The sequence below is a fragment of the Manihot esculenta genome, chromosome 11, assembly GCF_001659605.2.
Source record: "Manihot esculenta cultivar AM560-2 chromosome 11, M.esculenta_v8, whole genome shotgun sequence".
NCBI classification, from domain to species: domain Eukaryota; kingdom Viridiplantae; phylum Streptophyta; class Magnoliopsida; order Malpighiales; family Euphorbiaceae; genus Manihot; species Manihot esculenta.
In genome coordinates this window covers 3,073,624-3,094,063 of record NC_035171.2, presented here as the reverse complement: position 1 = coordinate 3,094,063, position 20,440 = coordinate 3,073,624, and the positions used below count along the sequence as shown (strand labels likewise).

The window sequence follows — 20,440 nt, the reverse complement described above, 5'->3', positions numbered from 1 at the left end:
TCTCATAATTTTTAATTATTTTTTTAATATATATTAAAAATATATATTTTTATTAATTTTTAATTATATTTATATTAAATTTTATTAAATATTAATATTTTAAAAAATTTAAAAATAAAATAAAATAAAGTAAAATTATAATAGTTAATTTATATATTATTATAATTTAAAAAATAAATAATTATTTTGAAAAAATAAATAAAAATTATGGAACGGACAAATATTTAATAAATTAAAGCTTGAATTCTCTAATTTCTAATAAATTATTAATTTTAAGATGATCAGGTGGAAAGGCGGAAATGGAGGGTGAGTTACTACCATGGATGGTATTTTCACGCCATACCTGAAGCACATAAGCTAGCTAGCTGCCAAAGGAAGCCAGCACAATCCTCGTTTGTTTCTCTGCAAGTTTAAAAACAGATAAAAACGGAAGCGTTTTGTAGCAGGCAACTTGTTTCAAAAGCACAAAAAACAGCTAATATGCAGAAGTAACCTCGTCTATATAAAGCCATCAGGCTCTCACAAACAAAGGGACAAGGGATATCAAAATGGAAATGGCAATCTTGAAGATCAACTTCATGGGACTGGCAATTCTTGCAATGGCTGGAATTCTGATTTTCAACAGCAGTGTTGCTCTGAGCCAATCATGCCAAGGTGACCTGCAAGGTCTAATAACAGAATGTGCTATGTACGTTCAAAAGAGAGGTCCGATAATGGATCCATCTCCAGGCTGCTGCAATGTAATAAAGTCAGTTGATATTCCATGTGTGTGCAAGTACATCTCCAAAGAGATTGAGAGCGTGATTGACATGGATAAGGTGGTTCATGTCGCTGATTTCTGTGGCAAGCCACTTAGCCATGGCATGAAATGTGGAAGTTAGTATCTTCAATCTTCCTTTTTTTTTTTTTTAATTAATTTTCTTCATTTTCTCTTATGATCAAATGAATCTAACTAATTTATTTAATTACTTTTTTTCTTTTGTCTAAATTTGCAGGCTATATAGTCCCATGAATTGGTTGACAGGACAGCGAAATGTTTCAGAATAAACATATTTATGTAGCAGCATTACTTCTGCTGCCTTTGAAATTATGGTGTAATGAAGCTATAAAATCTATTGTCAATAATATTCTAATTTGACAACTTAATATTTATCTTTTATTCAACTTGGTATGTCTCATAAGATTATATATATTTATAATTTTATTAATTTTAAATTATAAATTTAGATAATAATTTATTTTGTTTAAATATTACTAAAAAGTTTATTAAAATTTTTTAAAATTGATATTAATATTTATATTTAATATTTTTTATTAAAACTTTTCCAATTTTTAGGATATTCTTATATAAAAGTTCAACCTCAATTTTGAACAAAATCTAAAATTTTCTTTAAATTTGCATAAACTCACAAAATATGAAAAAAAACTCATAAGTACAAAATTAGAAAATTTAAATTTCAATTAAATATAATCAACAAAAAGGATAACTCGATAAATTCATTGACGACCAAATCCCTTATCAAATTAATTTTTTTTTAAAAGAAAAAAAGGGGGTTGACTGGGTTATTAACTATTTCAAAAACTAAATTTGTCTAAAATTTATTTTTCTATCGTCTAAAATTAATTACTACATAAACTAAAATTATCTATAATTATCTCCATTTAAAGCATCCGCCCGTGGAAACAGCAAATATTCTTACCCTTTTGTTTTTGAGGTACAGAATTTTACTATTTCTTTTAAAAACAGAAAAAAGTCCTTCAACCTTCGCAGAACTCTGGGCTACCAACTTGGAATCAGAATTCCCAAGAAGAGAAAAAAAAAGAAGGAAAATGGAAACGTAAAAGAAAAACTTGGAATCAGAATCCTTCAATTTCTCAGTGTAACGAGAATTTTGAGCAACAAATTCAACAATGCATGACCCAAAAACCAAACCGGTTGCATCTGTGTGTGCTTGTTTTGTTATGCTATGTTATTGATTTTTTGAAATTGAAAGCGCTTGATTATTTATTCCCATCAATCAATAGCGAGCCAGGAGCGAGGAACATTAATTTGCTATTATTTAGTAGATACTACTAGCATCAATCAGAGCTTACTGTATGTTCATTCCCAGTTCAGAATCAATGGCTCGGAGACACCTCCCTTTAACAGTGAGTCCTCCGCTTCTCCGTTTCAAATTCAACCAAATTTGAATTGGGTTTTGCCCTTTTAATTTTGCTGCTTGTTTTGAGATGGGCTAGCACTTATTATTATTATTATTATGGAAGGGGTATCATTGAAATGTGTTTTGGTTGATTTTCTTCTTTCATTTTTCTTTTGGATACTTTGATCTTCGATGGGTTAAAAGTTTCTGTATGGAAAGGGGAGCATTTACGAACTCTCTCTATGCAGTTTTGTTCAAAGTAAAATGGTTTTTTTTTTTTCTTTATCTCCATATTTGTGTGGTTTAATCAACGATAGTTAAAGAGAATATTTCCAGTTCTGGGCTTGTTTTCTCCTTAATCAGATTACTGATAGATGTGTTGTCTTTGAAAGTTTCCATGTTTCCTTTTGCCATAATACAGCTGGGACAATTTTCATTAATATTCAAGTTTTATAAGCGCTGGGTCATTGTTTGTTCTTATAGTTCTTTCATCATTCATATCTTGCGGTTCTTCCCCTTTGGTCTCTATGTGGGAACGGAGTCAATCTTAATCATACACAAGTTTTGCTGCGTTTCTGAACTTGGTCTAGTCGTGCTAATATATATATATATATATGTATATATCTTTTCATGGTTTTGTAGATGGAGGATGGCAAAGACGACTTATGATCTATATTTCCATATTTTTCTAAGCGTGCACAATTTGGTTACAATAAGGTTTCCTAATGCTCAAGATGGTAAAAGACAAGACGGATTTTAGCCCTGTTTTAGTGAAATTTGGGATGGCTTTTGCTCTTTCTTTTGCTGGATTTCTGTATTCTCGCACATTATGCAGAAGACTTGCATTTTCTAAGCCTTCTCCTCCAGGTTTGCGTATGCCTTTGGTTGATTATCCTTGTTTGAATTTTCATGGGGATTTCATATTTGCGTCCCGTATTAGATTGTAATATTATTATGTATGTTTTCAGTTCATGTTAGTGAAGCTGATGAACATGAAGGAGGAACAACTGCAATGAAGAAAAAACACAATTTGGCCAGCATCAAGCCAGTTTCAGCAGAAAAACATGCAAGTTCTTTTCATAATTTTGTTAGCCATTGATTATTTTTTGCAAGATTAAAATACTTTAGTTTTAAATTTTGTTTTGACATATCTGCTGTAAACTTATTGTATGGTAAATAACATTTTTTTTTGGATTATTATCTCCCATTATGGCACAAAATGTGATTTTAAAAGACCAAAGGGGCTTTTTGGATCAGAGGTCTAGAATAGTTGACAAATGTTTTATATTCAACATCTACCTTGAATCTGTTTGGTAAAACTAATGAACATTTGTGTTTCAACTGATGCACCCAAAAAAAATTTCAGATATTAGAGCAATTTGAAATCAGTTCAAATATAAAAGATTACTTTATCCTTATTTCTATATAGAGGACATATTATATTTATTAGTTACTCTTATTTCTTTTTATATTATTTAAGTTGTTTATTTATTTAAACAATGAAATAAATATGATATAATAAATAAAAAATATATATTTATTTAAATAAATAAATTTTAATAATAAAGTAACAATTATATATTTGTTTTTAACAATAAAATAAATCATATAATATATATTTTTATTAGTATTTTACATATCAATAATACTAGCTAGATAAAGTTTATAGCAATAGCTGCTATCAGCTATCAACAAGTAAACAACAATAGTTATCAATTATTTGTAGTTACATCTGACGATTAAACTAAGCAGACCCAAAATTATTTGTTCTGCCCACTTGTAAATACTAGTGATTATCACTATTTATTTGTATGGAAATTTTCGTGTGTTGTTGTCGTAGTTTATTTTATTTTATTTTTAATTTTTTATTGTTTGACATTGAAACAAATGGTTGAGTTGCTGTTGGTTCTTTTTACATAAAATGAAAAGGAAACTCTTTTCTGGTTTTCTGTCTTTCAGGAAGATACACATATAGTCAAGATTGCTACTGATGACCCTACAGTTCTTTCTGCAAGCTGTAGACATAATGGGGGAAAAGATGGTTACCTCTTGCCAGAATTCAATGATCTCGTGAAAGAATTTGACTACGCTGCCACTAATACGGCGATATCTACGAAGAAGGACCTAGAAACACCTAGGTCATACGTGGGAACTTCAAGAGAATTAAAAAATATGAATGATGAATATGAGCAAGAGATCAGACATTTGAATACCATGGTAAGAGTACTCCAAGAAAGGGAGAAGAACCTTGAGGTCCAGTTGCTTGAATTTTATGGCCATAAAGAGCAAGAAACTGCAATGATAGAGCTGCAGAACCGTCTGAAAATAAACAATATGGAATCTCATCTTTTCAGACTCAAGATTGAATCCTTACAGGTTGATAACCAAAGACTACAGGCGCAAGTGTCTGATCATGCAAAAAGTATAGCTGATCTTGATGCTGCAAAAGCAAAAATTAAATTACTGAAGAGGGCGCTAAGGTCTGAAGCTCAGCAGAACAAGGAACAAATCTTAACCCTTCAGAAAACAGTAAATAGGTTGCAGGAGCAGGAACTCAAGGCTGCTGCAACTGATTCAGAGATTCAGTTAAAGTTGCAAAAGCTGAAGGATTTAGAAGCTGAGGCAGAAGACTTGAGGGAGTCTAACTTTAGGTTGCATCTAGAAAATTCTGAATTGGCCAGTCAGTTGGAATCCACTCAAATTCTTGCAAATTCTGTGGTTGAAAATCCTGAGGTAATTTGTTCTCGACAAAACCTTTCTATTTCTTTATGTTCATGAATCTTGGATTTTATTTTCTAGGTTTATATTGTTGCAGAGAGAAGAATTAAGAGAACTTAGCAACCGACTAGGACAGGAAAATGGAGACTTGGCAAAGGAACTTGAACGACTCCAAGCAGATCGATCTACTGATGTTGAAGAATTAGTCTATCTCCGTTGGGTAAATGCTTGCTTGAGATATGAATTGCGCAGTTTCCAGCCCCTGCATGGTAAAACAGTTGAAAGAGACCTAAGCAGATCCCTCAGTCCCGAGACTGAGGGGAAAGCAAAACAACTAATATTTGAATGTGCAAATACTGAAGGGAAGGTGGAGAAGGGGATCGATATTATGGATTTTGAGTCTGACCAGTGGTCTTCCTCTAACACTTCCTGTATTGCAGACTCACCGGACCGTGATGATCCTTCAGTTTCATCAAAAAACAGCAACTGGAAAAAAGTCAAAATTTTCAACAAGTTAAGGAGACTTATTCGGGGAAAAGACGTTCCTCATCGTAATCGTGGGTCATCAACAGGCAAAAATGTAGGAACAGAAGATTCTGATTCTTCACGTGGTAGTTCAAGCATTTCAACAACAACCGATGCTGCAACCGATCGACAATCTAGTAGCGTTCAAAATCCGTCTCTACAATTTTGTTGGCACTCATCTGGAAAATCTGCAGGTATTCGAAGATTGAAGAGTGCAAATATAGATGAAATAAAGGATATCGAAATTGGTCGGAGTAATCATTCTGAATCTTCTTCTGAGCATAGGAAATGTTTGTCAGGTAGGACAGCTTCTAGTGATTTTTCACTGAAAAATCAACTAGACAAACACCCACATCCCATTGAGAAATCTGAATTGTTGGACATGGCCGAAGCTCTGAATAACTCTAAAATAGGAACGTTTCATAGAAAAGCAGCATCACTTGGTTCGTATTGAGGCTTTTGAAAGCTTCAGTTTACAATAATCTGACCTCATTGCTTGTCTGTATGTACTCTTGGTCAGTGTAAATGCATCATAATGTACAACCAAATTCCACAAAATGGAAGCAATGTAAATTAATGATTGATTTATTTAGTGACAAGCTTAAGCAAACCATACCACGACTTACACCAGAGACTCAGATTTTTGAATGGGCAATGTTAATTAATTCAATATTTTTTCTCTCCTTGTCGCTTGCTAAATTTACGCTGAACGAAAAATGGGAGTGGGTGTGCACTGCCGCGCCTACTAAGGAAAACGACGTCGTTAGTTGTCCAATGAACAAAATCCTAGTGGGGCCACCTTGGGACACTTTGCATTATGTGCAAGCGAGTACCCGTGTTTCTCCTACTTGGAGCGAGTATCCTTTTACACCTGCAAAAATACACAGGGAGTACAGAGGGCTGAGAGCTCACCGTTGTAACAAACAAAAGTTCCCTCCTCCTCTCTGCCCCTGTCTTCGCAGAACCATATGTTTGATTTTAGAGCAAGAAAATCAATGGCGGCGGCACCGTCATTACAGCCACCGGGGGACCTGAGACAGAGGGCATCGCTGTACGTGGGTGATTTGGACCTGGAAGTCACTGAAATGGACCTGAAAACTGCGTTTTGCTCAGTGTGTCACTTTTTCACCCTTCGTCTCTGTCGTTGTGCTTACACCGGCAAGTCTCTTTGTTATGGTTATGTCAACTTCTACTCTCACAACCAAGGTATAATCCATTATCGCTACATTCTTGTACAAGAGGAATTTCTTGGATTTCTTGGTTGTACTTGTTTCTCTGTTTCTCTTTCTAAGAACTTTTGAACTCTCTGTGTATACATTTTTGTGAATGCATGCCTGGAACTTTAGGGGATTTGGATGTTGGTGCTTTACAGGGTGGTTTTTATGTTCCCTCTGTTTCTTTTGCTAACAATCATTTCTTTATAGCTTTTCTTGTATATCTCTATGTGTGTGTGTATATGTTGCTGTGATCTTTAGTTCTTTTTGGTACAGTTGAAGCTTTTTTTTTTTTTTTTTTTTTTTATCTCTTAGTCCCCCTACGATCAATTTCTGTTGAACGCTGTCTCTCTTTGGTACTGTTGTAATGTTCTCTTCTCTTTCAGCATGTATGCGTGAATATTATATGTTTATTCTTGGTTCTGAGCTTTGTTTCTCGGCTGTTGTGATTTTCAAAAACTTAAACTCAGGCCTAGCTAGATGATCAGTTGCATTAGTTGTTGGTGGTAGAGCGGATGATTTTTTTTTTTTTTTTTTTAAATATACCGTAAGACTGATATGTCTAGTCCTTGGATTTACTTATTTATTTATTTGGGGGTGTGTTATGTTTTTTTATCAATGAAATTTGTGCTCATTTTCTCTCCATATTATTTTCTTTTGTTATGTTAATCTCATGTTTTGAGATGTCTTTATTAAAGTAAAGAATACAGCCCCTTTCTTCTCTGTTTTGCTGTTGCTTTCTGTTTCTGTTCTGTTTTTAGAAATTTGTTTTCTGATTTAAGAGTTTTAGTTTTCTGTTCTAAATCCAGCAGTGGTATCAGAGTTTCCAGAAACTTTCTGTTCTGATTTTAACAGTTTGCTTCTTTTTCCATTTCCAAGCATATGAAGCTCTACATAAACTAAACCATACATACTTGAAGGGAAAACCCATGAGGTTAATGTGGTCTCAGAGGGACCCTTTTGCAAGAAAGAGTGGCATTGGCAATCTTTTTGTGAAGAATCTAGTATCTTCAATTGATAGTGCTCGGTTAGAGAGCATGTTCTGCAAGTTTGGGACTATACTTTCTTGCAAGGTGGTTGAAGAACGTGGCAAGAGCAAAGGTTTTGGGTTTGTCCAGTTTGATTCAGAGAATTCTGCCTTGGCTGCTCGAACTGCTCTTCATAATACTATAGTTGAAGGAAAGAAATTGTAAGTCAGGTTTACTCGGTATCTCCATTCTTTAGTTACCCCAATTATCTGTTTATTACCTGCAATTTAAGTCACTTCACACACATGAAGAGATTTGATAGTTTTATCCATTGTATCATTTTTATTTATCTTACATGTTGTAGTTGATTATTTCTTAATTGTTTTTGTTCTAAGCAATGGGTCTAATAGAACTAACCTCTCATTGCCTGTACATGTGCTTTGCTAGCATTTTCTTTTCCACTCATACATGTAGTGACATCAATTCTACTGTCATTTTTATTTTGGCAGATCATCTTTGCTACATTTATTTATTTTTAATGGCTATTTATCTTCTACAATAGTTGAGTTTTTAATGGCTGGTTTTATTTAGTTTTGATTGATCTTTATTTACATGTTCTTCTCAGGTATGTATCCAAATTTGTCAAGAAAAGTGACAGGACAGCAGCCACAATTTATGAAGAATCAGAATTTACAAATCTATATGTTAAAAATCTGGCTGATAATGTGACAGAGGATACCCTTCAGAACATGTTTTCTATATTTGGGAAGGTTTATAATGTTGTCATCATGAAGGATCATGATGGGAAATCAAGAGGTTTTGGATTTGTCAACTTTGATTCACCAGAAGGTGCCAAGAAAGCTGTTGATGCTCTGAATGGTTCTCTACTTGGTAGATTTTTTAACATGTTCCTCTTTGTTTCACTTGCTCATTCACTTCATATCATGCATGTCAATACCAAATGAAATGATTTGTGAATCAGGTTCCAGGACTTTGTTTGTGGGAAGAGCCCAAAACAAAGCTGAGAGAATAAAGATATTACAGCATGAACGAAAGGATATTTTCAGCAACCATATAGAGAAGTTGAGATTATCCAATGTGTATGTGAAGAATCTTGATGAATGCATCGATGACAACAAATTACAAGAAATATTCAGTACCTGTGGAAAGATAGTTTCAGCAAAAGTGATGCGGTATGATAATGGGGTAAGCAGAAGCTTTGGATTTGTGTGCTTTTCAAGTCCTGGAGAAGCAAAGAAAGCTTTGAATACTCTGAATGGTAACTAATTCTTCCTCTCTTTTCATGCTGCTTCTATTTGTCAGTTGAATTTTCATTCTCAGTTTCGCTCTATCTAATCTCATGTTCAAGTTACTATTGTTCTAGGAATCATGTTGGAGGGGAAGTCTCTCTATGTGGCAATAGCTCAGAGTAAAAAAGATCGCCGCCTGGAACTGGAGAAGTATTTTTCTGCACGACAATCTCAGTCATTATATCCTTCTAACTGCAATGTCGTTGCACCTCCAATTGGCCCAGTCTATTACAATTTGTCTACTTTCCATCCACCAATCCCTTTCCTGCAGCATCAAATCTCATACCAAAATTTTGGTGCGACAATGGGAGGCCAATATCCTTTGGCAGCTGAGAATTACCAGCAACATTTTTGCTCATATGTAGGGATTCTCTTTTATGCAACTATCTTTTCCTGAATAGATCTCTGTTTATTTCACTTGTTTTTCTTATATACTTGTAAATGACAGATTCCATTGGGACAAACGCACCAAAGCACTCAGAATCTCTTGGCTCAGTCCTGCCAACAGCTTGTATTTCCCAACTTCCTTTATATCTCTGTCTTGTTTTATTTTGTTTTAGGTTTTGAGAAGAATACTCACAATAGTGCAAAAAGTCGTGATTATTTGTGCATATGGAATTTAAAGAACAATATCTGTAATTCAATTCCCACTTTGCTTAGCATAAAGTTTGCATTATGTTGTTAATTTCATTTGCTCATTTCTTCCCTGATTGAAATTTTGCTTTTTAGTCTGTGAAACGTGTTACCTCATATCTTCGTGATCGAGATCTGAATGATGGGCATTCTGGAATTCAAAATTTTTGCCCTAGGAAAGGGTGGAATAATAAAGCAGGAAGTAAGTCCAGAGGATCACAAGCTATCACATGTTTTGCTGCCACAAAATCTCCTGATAACTGCAAGGAAGACATAGGAAATTGTCTCCATCCCCTTGGGAATGTTCAGGTTTGTGGATTCTAGAAGTTCTCTTTTCTGGAAAATAACATAGGCTCTATTTATGAGGAAACCCCTACCTATCTAATGGTTTTCTCAATGTATGAGTGCAATGATGTGCATATAATATGGCATCTTTCATGATCGAATGTGTGTGTGTGCAGCCTGATTGTTAAGGGAAGATGTCTAAAATGCTGTTGGAGGCCGATGCTTTACAAGTTGACAGGGAAGGTTAAGTGCTGAAGGAGGCCAATACTTTGAAGAGTGCAGATACTGGTGCAAATTCAATATTGCCCAATCTGCTTGAATTACTAGAGCTGCAATTTCTAACATTCTCAGTACCACTTCACAATGCCAGTTAGAAGTCTGGTGCGGTTTCTATTGACCTTATTTGCCAATTGGTGCAATAATTCCATTTTTTGTTCTCCTGAAGAGATGTTCTCTAGAGGCTCTGTAAATCTTTACTAGGATAGATCAGCATTAGTTTTGTCACATAGAACATGGAGATTTCATGTTTCTACTTTCTATGGTATTGCTCCTTTATGTTTGGTTTGTGTTCTTGACTTCTTGATGCTGGATGCTTTCTATAGTTCTCATAACTAAAAATGTGATTTTTCATTCCGATCTACAGAAGGCTAATATTTTTATTTTGTAATTGCAAATGTTTAAAATAAAAATATAAAATTTCATTGAAGTCTTAGATGACAATGGTATTAACTTGAATTTTTCTCTCATTCTTTTTGCAAGGGAAATTATAATATTCTTTTAGAAAAAATCATTTGGTTCATAGCTAGACAAATTCAATGATGTAAATTTTACATGTTTTCGAGCTCTCTTTGCTAATAACGTTCTTATATCATCTTTGATATTTTACTCATAATAAGATCAAGAGGAGAAAAATTTGCTATTGAAGTTGACATAATAGGGGATAAGTTTCTTCAGCTACATGAAATTTAAGACGAAAGCTTTTGATTAGGACAGTAGTAGAAATGCAATTCTCACACGAGTAATATGTTACACATATAAAAAGGAAAATTTTATATATGGGCATCAAAGGAGAGCGAAGCCCTGAACAATCAGTGCGTCTGCAAGGACCTGATTGGCTGCCTGAGATGGATGGACACTGTCCCAAAACACATACTGGGTGGCATTGGGGCATGTTCCTGGAGACTTTGGATTGCACAAAAATGATGTCGTCTCTACAGTCCCTGTCCCACAGCACCCTCTTGTTGCTTCCACAAAACCTATTAAACAGAATAAAAGATACTGTTATAATAATCCAACCCCCTTATTACCAAATCTCAGTTTGCTTTCTCTTAATGTTCCTGAATCTGTTACCATTAGCTGAAGGGGATTGAACAAGGTCATAGAGTGGCTTGAAGATGTCGAAGATGACAAGCTTTAGATCAGGAAATTGCTTTTGGAGACTCGCAGCAGCTGAGTTTATCTTCTTGTTAAATTGCTGGGCATCAGTGTTAATCCTGGAGACACACCCACGCTCATGATATCCAAATAAGGTGCGAGCTGCTGGTAGGCAACCCAATGGTGGGAGTGAAGTTACCCCAAGTCTTCTGGCCCCCAAACCATATAAATCCTGTTTGCAAAACAGAAATTTCTCAAATTAAATTTCACTTTGCTTCTGCAGATAACTTGTAACAGCCCGCCGAATTAACACAAATATCTTTTTGACTCGTGCAAATATCTTTTCACTCATTAATTAAGAATTGTGACGTAAATTACATCACCGAATCGGTGAAATATTAAGATTAAAAGCTATATATAATATTTTAGTATGAAATTATTAAATAGTTTGAATTAATTTTTTCGGATAAAGTAGAAAATGAGTAATTTTTTATTCACTTTGGGCAGTTTTAATATAGAACTAGCGGAAAAAAAAAGGTGGTAGTTAGCAGATACCTTGACAAAGCTGGTAAATGCACCGACGAGGAATGAACCATACTGATCAGGTGTATACATTTTGTTTACCCAAGGATTGACATAGTAGTTCTGAAGGAAGTCGCTGCTTCCTGCACTCAATAAGTAGAGTGCCCCACTGATGATTGATTCCGATTTGTTACTTCCTGCAACCGTGTCTAGCTTACTTTTATATTCCCTGAAGTACTGCAACTGTTTAGACAATGGAATTGCATGCTGCAACCCAATTTGTGAATATTGTTAGAGACAAAATTGTGCCTTAATTATGCAGATAAATAAGATAAAAAATACTTCACATTTAAATTGGCAGCATTTTCATCATATCCAGATGCAGCTGATGCAAAGTTAGCTCCAATAAGAAGATTGTTTCCTGATGCATCTGGGCTAAGATATGCAGGAGGATAAGTCTTAAACCCAAGAGTTTCAGCTGCAAAAAGACAAATCATTTAATGCATCATGGTGTAGTGTAGATTTTGCAAGCAGAAGCTGAATAATGTAGCCCTTGATGATTGATCTGTAATTACCTGTTAAATCCGTAGCTAATTTGCCATTGCAGAATCTCCCTGTAGGCTGTTGATTGATAAAATCTCTTCCATAAGGAGGATAATTGGCCTTGAAAATTGTAGGGAGATAGTCATTGTTCCCAACATCTACAGCTGAGTCTCCAAATGTAATGATCGCAGGAACAACTGTATCTTGTGCAAGCCCACCATTCAACACAGCAAATGCCAAGGCCAAAACCATGGCTGCAGCTCCTCTAGGGTTGATATCCATTTTTTTCGTTTTGGGTGCACCTGCAGGCAGCAGTAGTGTGAGTGGGTGAGAGGGTTTCTTCTGATGACTCTTTTATAAAGCAACTTGAAAGTGACTTAGCTGGAGTGGTACAGGTTCTTTGAAGAAGGAAGATAGAAGTTGAGGATGGCTCATAAATGTGAGTTGTTCAAGTGGATATGTTAGCATTCATAGCATATACATCATGCAACTTTGAACACATAAAAAGATATTTCTTTGTTTCTCTCTTAAAATCCTTCCTTTCTTCTTTTGTTCCCTACCCATTACCTTGCTCTACAGCTAATATCATCAGATGCAAATGCATGCCATTATGTCAAGGATCAAACTCACCCATCTTGCCAAATTTTCATGAGTTCTTGCCCATGTCAAAACTGTCCATGGGCATTCTTAAGGGGAGTGCTGAGATGTAAGGGCTAAGCATTGAAGGAGAAAATTTAGGGTAGTTGGGGGTGATAAATGATGGTGTACATCATATGCTAGAGGTGCATGTGCAAGAGTTAATATGGGTCGTCCCCATGCAGGAGCCAGCTTGTCACTTGCAGGTTCAATATTATATTGGGGATAATTTACACAAACGGTATACAAACTTAAAGAGTTATAACAATAAAATAGATTTTTATATTATTTAAATAAAATTCGAAGGGATTTTATATTATAAAATAAAATATATATACTTTGTTTTTGCAATAATTAAATCGGTGTATAGTCTATATAATCAATTATATTATATATATAAACCATATATTGCAATAAATTATGCTTTAGGAAATTGGTTGCTAATCTTATCAACTGCTTAAATTTTCCTTTCATCTTTTTTTAGATGGGAGTTTTTCCTTTTCTTCTTCTCTTTAGAAAAGATGGTTTACTTAATTAATTAAGGAGGCCTGAAATTTTAGTTAAGAAGGGCTGTCGAGGAAAGCAACCATGGAATTAAGACATGATTAACTACAACCACACCTTCTCATTTGAGGCATGAAACAGGAAGTTAGATTGGATTGGCATATTCTAAGGTTTTTATATATATAATTTTTTTTTTCTTAAATATCTCAAAATACAGAATTTATTGCAAGCTATCACTTGCTTAAGTCAACGATCAAAAAATAAAAATAAAAAAATAAATTATATAATAATTTATAATAATTCGTATAAATTACTAAAAAATTTGAGTTAATCAGAGTTAAAAGTAAAAAATAAATTTAAAAATTATTTAAGTTAATTTAGATCAGACTCTAATAAAATTTTTAAATTGCTGTAGATTTAATATTTAAATTTAATATTAAATATGATCATTATGACTTTATTATATTATCTCAAAAATTTGTATAATCGTTTACAATAATTACTTTTTGTATTATAAATAGTCTTTATCTTTATAAATAAAAATATTTCTACTTTATTTTTTTATGAGAAAATTACTTTGTAGTCCCTGAGGTTTAATGTAATTAACACTTCTGTCCCTCTATTTTGGCGACCCAACACTTAAGTCCCTCACTTTCTTTTCTGTCCAACTTCGTAGTCCTTCCGTCCAAAATAGCCGTTTGGGACACGTGAATTGACAAAATTAACCTTTTTTTTCTTCTTCTTCCTCCTTTTTCTGCAACTTCTTCTTCTTCTTCTTCTTTCTTCTTCCTTCTTCTTCTTCTTCTTTCTTCTTCCTTCTTCTTTCTTCTTCTTCTTCTTCTTCCTACTCTTTCTACAGCAGCTTCTTCTTCTTCTTCTTTTTCTTCTTCTTCTTCTTCTTCTTCTTCTTCTTTCTTCTTCTTCTTCTTCTTCTTCTTCTTCTTCCTACTCTTTCTGCAGCAGCTTCTTCTTCTTCTTTCTTCTTCTTCTTCTTCTTCTTCTTCTTCTTCTTCTTCTTCTTCTTCTTCTTCTTCTTCTTCTTCTTCTTCTTCTTCTTCTTCTTCTTCTTCTTCTGCTTCTTCTGCAACTGGAGAGAGAAAGCATGAAAGAGAAAAAAAAAGGAATTTCACATTAAGAGAAGGGTATTTCTGGAAAAAATTATCACCTCTCACTTTTGACTCTTTGACCAAACGGTTTAAATGGACGGAAGGACTACGAATTTGGACGGAAGAGAAAGTGAGGGACTTAAGTGTTGGGTCGCCAAAATAGAGGGATAGAAGTGTTAATTACGTTAAACCTCAGGGACTAAAAAGTAAATTTCCCTTTTTTTATTTATAAATTCGAGATAATTTTTTATTGATTTGATATTGTAAATTAAATTTCAAAAAAACATGTTAATTCTGAAAAATTACAAAATAAATCCTTAAAACAGTGTTAACACAAATTTAAATTTTATTATTTTTATCTTATTTTTCCAATATACTAAAGTGGTTCATGCCCTTAAATCCAAAATCATTGCTAGAACCAATACCATAATAAATGAAAGCCATCTAATTTGGTTTGGTTTACTTTCTCTATCTTGTGGGCGTTTGCCTGACTGGTTCTTCATGAATTTTCAGGATTTTTTTGTTTCCTTCAAATTGCAAATTGCAGGAGTTGACTACAGAACTAAGTTATAACACTGCATTTAACTTTTACTCAGAACTCGGGACCATCCTGAGTTGACTACAGGGTTGTTGCATAAACGATGAACCCAACCCAACCCAATAAAGGAAGCCAATTTCTCAACCAATTTCGTTAATGGCAAAAAGAAAAAGCTGCAGGTTCTGGTCTTCCTTGGTTAATTAGCATTAAATAACTAGAGTAAAGATGGCAACTGCTTAGATGTCTTGTCTGCTCAGGTTAGGCCATGAACATTCAACATGCCTCTGTTTCTGTCTTCAATATTGGATGATTGGGACGGAGAACTACATCTCTGTCATGAGTAAGATTTCATTGTTGCCAGCCAGGGATTAGCTGGGCACTGGTGGACTGATTTCTAGCAACTGATGGATAGTTAGAGGAAAATGTTAGTGAAAGAAGAGGGGATGGCTTATATTCCTACTGTTTCTACGGTCCCAAACACGGAATTTCATGAAGAAAAACCAAAGATTAAAATAAAATGTCGACAGCAAGCTTCGAACATGCGTTGGGCCGCCCAACAGATTTCAATCTGTTTGCGCTTGATAATATGGGGAAGCCTAAGGAGAACAGGGTGCGGTTGCGATTTTAATTTTGGTTGGGTTTTAATTAAGAACTTGAATCAAAACTAAATCTTTTGATTTTTTTTTTTTTAAATTTTTGAAACCAAACTTATAAGCTAAACTTCGATTTCGGTTTTTGATTCAATTTTAAATGATTTCAATATAGTTTCGATTGTATTTTAATTTCAATTTCATTAAACATTTTGGTTTTTACACAAACTATCAACATTCTTATATTCATTTTAAAATGTTGTTTAGGTCCCCACTGCGTCTTAGCATTCCTTTTATAAGAGACTTAAGCAATCCCAGAATTTTAGTTACAGAAGAAATGAACAAAGCTATTTGGCTTGGGATAAAATGCAGATTGCTTCTTAGATTTACAAGCCTTTGCCTTTCTTCATGAATTTCAAAATTATTAACTCTGAGCTGCTGAGTTTACATATAACCGGACGATTTTCATATCCCACCGACATGGGAGGTGATATGAGACTACCTTGGACTAGGAGCCGTTTCAGTGTAGATTTCCAAAGACCTCATTTCAAGTGAATTGATGGATCTTGTCCTTCCTCTATCCATCCTCTGAGATCCAACAACAGCTGTTACCATACCCAAACATTCCTTCAGTTCAATCAATACATCACTTATGTCTGGCCTTCGAGTTGCTGTATTCAGTACACAGGCCAGAGCTATTTCCGCAGCTTTCCAGGCAGAATTGGTATCAAAATCTCCCTGTAGCCTGGGATCAACTATGCTTCTAACATCGCCGTTTTCAATTATTGGTATGACCCACTGTTGTATTGGAATGATTTCTCCATTGACGTCTCTTCTTATGGCAGGCTGACCAGTTATCAGCTCAAGTAGAATTATCCCAAAGCTGTATATGTCGCTTTTCTTATTAAAGTTTCCTGATGACTGAGCCCTAATTGAAAAATGAAAAGAAACTGGATATCAGCAGATCACTAGCTGAAAAAGTTTAGAGAGCATTAGAATAAATGTGGAGCTGAGAACCTACTGAGGATCCAGGTAGCCGAGTGTGCCTGCAGGACAAGTTGTTATATGTGAACCACTTTCATTTGTGAAAGCTCTTGATAGCCCGAAATCAGATATCTTTGCTCCCAATTTTTCATTCAATAAGATGTTGGAAGTCTTCAAATCCCTGTGGATTATCGGTGGCTTGCAACCGTTATGTAGATATTCCAGTCCTGCAACTCCCCATTTAGAATTGGATAACACAAAGAAGTAAGAAATTATCAATGAAGAGAAAAATTAAATAATCTGAAATGGATCAGATAGGAACCCTGTGCTGCATCTGCTGCAATCTGAAGTCTTTCATTCCAATTCAAAGTACTTCCACTTGTCTCTGCAATCAAAATATGTAAACAATCTTCTCTTTCAGTTGGTGTTGTTCAAGAAAAATGAGAGGCATAGAATAAGCTGGTTACCTGATAAATGCTCTCGCAAATTTCCATTAACCATGTATTCATAAATCAGAGCCTTATTATGACGGTCATCACAGTAGCCAATCAGAGAAACCAAGTTTCTGTGATGAACAATCATCAACAGTTGTGCCTGCATTCCAAATTGCTAATCCATTTTAGCTAACATATGGTGTACATCTTGAAGTCAAGGTTGACAGAGAGAATAAATAATTCAAGTCAATAAAAGAATTGCAGAATCTTTCTCTCTGACCTCAGCTTGAAATTCCTTACAGCCTTGCCTTGAATTTTGAGAGAGCAATTTGACAGCAACTTGAGTGTTATCTTTCAGAGTCCCCATGTAAACTTTTCCGAACCCTCCTTCTCCAATAATGGTTTCAAAGTTATCAGTAATACTGACAATATTTGAATAAGTAAAAGATCGATTCTTTGAATTTACTAATCCTTCCTTCTTAGATTGTGATGTTCCTGGGAAAGCATCAACATAGATGGAGTGGAATCATCCTTGGAGCAATGAAGATGATCATGATTGTAAAATGAAATATTACCTTCTCGTCTTTTTAATCTCCAAAAGACAAATATACTGCTGAGAAGCACCGTAAGTATTGCAACGGATGCTACAACTATTGGAAGTGGAAAATTTCGCTTCTGTTTCTCACAGGAATCTGTGTAGCAAAGATTTGGGTTTCCGTCCAAGCTGCATTAAGTAGAACATCATTAAATATCTTAGTGATCAATTATCATATGACTGATTATGATGTGATGCCTAAGCATAAGACCTCGTATGTAGGAAAAACAATTGAAAAGATGCAAAATTAAAAGAAAGTAAAAGCATTTGGACACGGCCAACTTTAGACCAACTACATAGATTGGCTACAAATGAAGGATCTAAGGTAGCTCAAACCTCAGCTGCAATAGACCACTGTTAGATTTTTGGACAAGAGACCGAGGAACTGAACCTGTGAGCTTGTTTCCGGTTAAATTTCTGAGGAAAAAACAAAAGACTATGAAGTAAATCACCTGTATACTCTAAGCTGAAATTTCTCATGGCAATTATCAAAGCTAATTAACTTACAGAACAGTTAAATTTGGCAGTTGTGCTAAGAATTCTGGAACTGTTCCAGTAAGTTCATTGCCTGATAAGTCTCTAAAAAGAAAAAGAAACGGCCTATCAATAGATTTTTTTTTAATCAGCATAAATAGATGCCACAGAAATATGGTAGTAACTAAGTGAAACAGCAGATGGTAGTGGTCAGCTGGTGTTTCTGTAGAATCTAACTCAGAACCAAAAATTTATTAATTACAAGTCAATTAATACTTACAAGTACTGTATCGCTTTGAGCTTGGAGAATGAGGAAGAAATGCTTCCCTTCAATGTACTTGCACTGAGGTCCCTGCTCATGATTTGCCGAGTAAAAGCATCAGTTGAGAAACTTAATCAAAATAGAAGCTGTATATCTTGATAAAAATTTATAATATGCTGTTGGGTATAGTCTTATCAGAAGGATAATTTGAAAACGAACTCACAAAAAGATGATCCTAGGAGAATTATTGTAGTAGCTGCAATTCAAGCCTGTCCAAGAATAAGCTTCAGGCATACATGGGTCTCCTTGCCAGCTATCATCTTTATTAATATTGTACGTTTGCTGGATGGCCATTATAGCATCAACTAATTTAATTCACAAGAAAGATCACAAGGTGAGAAAATAAGCATCATGTAAAATTACAGAGCATAAGAGAAATATAAATTGAACAATGTAGCTACCATCTGCTGGGTTTGTGGGGGAAACGGGTTTCATCCACGGAATGAAAATCTCCAAGGCGTTGAGGATTGGTGGATGGTGAGACTGTACAGTCGGATCGATAGAAAAATAAACATATCCATTGGTTCTTGATTTAAGAGGTCGAGTACAAATGCTGAGTGGCTGCAAGTATTGGAGGGTAAAAGGTCCATAGTTTTCACCATTAAAATTGATGGTGAATTCTCTTGGACCTTGAGAAATCTGTAATATTTCTGCAAAGTGAAAGCAGGCATAGTATTCATAGTCATAATAATTATTAGTGAAAATTGAGTGATTAAATGATCAGAGGGGACTCATCGGTTGGACTGCAGTTCTTAAAACTTGAAGGGGTGTTCTAAGGGGATTGCTGCTATTCTGGACGTCAATATTTGAGGTGGTGTTCAATGAAATGCAATCGACAAACGTCCATGGGAGCCAGAACCGATCATAAACATCATCCTTGTACCTGACATATCTATTGGTCGAATTATTACCAAGGTCATATCGTTCCACTAGATATAGGTCTTTGGACTCAATTCTATAAATGGAAGGGTTGAGAGGCCTCAATTCCAATGCTGAAATAAAAGGTGTTCCATGGCCAATGTTTACGAGGCAGATCTTAATAGTATCAGTTAAAGAAAAATGAATAATCTCAGGTACTAAATTCGAACTTGAAGTTGCACTGTCGCCCAAAGATTAACACCGAGATACAACTCAAACCTTGGAACTTCATTGTTGGAGTCATAATTTCCATATCTGAAGAATGCTCTGATAAGATAATTTTGATTTTTACCTTGCTCAGGTCTCAACGTATAGCAATTCCTTCTTCCTTTAGGAAAGAATCTTAAACTTTGGAATACATGTCCAAAATAAGGATCCTTGTAATCATATTCAGGAGACACGTACCCGTTTTTTCCAGTGTTTATGAAATCTTTGTCAGAGTTGTAAAATATTCCAGTTTCTTTGTCCAAATAATCTCGATCCGCCCCACAATCGATGCTTATGAAACCTTAGAATTATTTTACAAAAAGAAAAAAATCCAGTATCAGAAATAAACAAAGTCAGGCAATGAGCAAGAAGAACGTAGGATATAAAAAGTTGTCCCTACCCGAGGTACTGGACGCAAGCTTTCTTCTGTCGACGAGAGCTGCAGCTAGTTTGAATTTTCCCAGAGTAGCACACAGCAGAACAAAGATTAGCCATAGTGTGACTGAAACCATTGCTTTCTGTCCGTCCATTTCCTTCTTTTCCTGACACTTGTTTGATTCTCTCTGATCAGACAAGTCCACTACTCCCGACTGGTGAAAATCTCAGATATATAACACCCGAGAAAGTGAAAGACGTCTCCAGTACGAATAACTCGTCAGACACTCAGGAGACTGGAAGTAAACCTGATCCTGCCCCAGTTTGAGGGGAAGTCATATATATTGACTCGTTGTCGTTTCCTTGCAATAATTTCTGTACCTTCCATCACTGCAAGATTTCCTCGGATTACAAACAAAAATCACAAACGGACTTTGAGCCCTTTAAAAACTCAAATGAATTCGTAAACGATGGTGCGTGTAAATTTTGCTGTTCTAATAATTTTTAGAAATTTTTTCGCTATT

The 20,440-nt window shown here is 34.9% G+C and overlaps 4 protein-coding genes and 1 long non-coding RNA gene across 5 annotated transcripts; 4 read left to right on the top strand and 1 right to left on the bottom strand.

Moving 5' to 3' along the window:
• Positions 1-554: 554 nt before the first annotated feature.
• Positions 555-881, top strand: LOC110626016. Its single transcript, XM_021771741.2, has one exon. It carries the CDS (start codon positions 555-557, stop codon positions 879-881), a length of 327 nt encoding a protein of 108 aa, XP_021627433.2.
• Positions 882-1,729: 848 nt separating this feature from the next.
• LOC110626382 lies at positions 1,730-3,489 on the top strand. The gene is made up of 3 exons (XR_002489717.2): positions 1,730-2,148; positions 2,784-3,008; positions 3,110-3,489. It is a non-coding gene; the product is annotated as an uncharacterized LOC110626382 (long non-coding RNA).
• Positions 3,490-3,843: 354 nt separating this feature from the next.
• LOC110626381 (protein CHUP1, chloroplastic) lies at positions 3,844-6,003 on the top strand. Its single transcript, XM_021772227.2, has 2 exons — positions 3,844-4,874; positions 4,957-6,003. Exons 1-2 carry the CDS (start codon positions 4,314-4,316, stop codon positions 5,836-5,838), a joined length of 1,443 nt encoding a protein of 480 aa, XP_021627919.1. The 5' UTR covers positions 3,844-4,313; the 3' UTR covers positions 5,839-6,003.
• A 140-nt stretch (positions 6,004-6,143) lies between these two features.
• LOC110626390 (polyadenylate-binding protein 4-like) lies at positions 6,144-10,360 on the top strand. The gene is made up of 8 exons (XM_021772238.2): positions 6,144-6,590; positions 7,478-7,787; positions 8,192-8,457; positions 8,549-8,845; positions 8,951-9,237; positions 9,325-9,387; positions 9,606-9,818; positions 9,971-10,360. Exons 1-8 carry the CDS (start codon positions 6,353-6,355, stop codon positions 9,980-9,982), a joined length of 1,686 nt encoding a protein of 561 aa, XP_021627930.1. The 5' UTR covers positions 6,144-6,352; the 3' UTR covers positions 9,983-10,360.
• Positions 10,361-10,688: 328 nt separating this feature from the next.
• On the bottom strand, positions 10,689-20,086 carry LOC110626673 (putative leucine-rich repeat receptor-like serine/threonine-protein kinase At2g19230). The gene is given in 18 exon segments (XM_043961872.1): positions 10,689-11,050; positions 11,145-11,400; positions 11,724-11,957; positions 12,038-12,168; positions 12,266-12,582; positions 16,107-16,535; positions 16,629-16,818; positions 16,914-16,976; positions 17,059-17,185; positions 17,306-17,520; positions 17,601-17,749; positions 17,957-18,037; positions 18,128-18,199; positions 18,375-18,446; positions 18,580-18,721; positions 18,818-19,495; positions 19,498-19,842; positions 19,942-20,086. Coding segments are annotated over 18 exon segments (3,825 nt in total). The 5' UTR covers positions 20,072-20,086; the 3' UTR covers positions 10,689-10,856.
• Between the last annotated feature and the right edge of the window lie 354 nt (positions 20,087-20,440).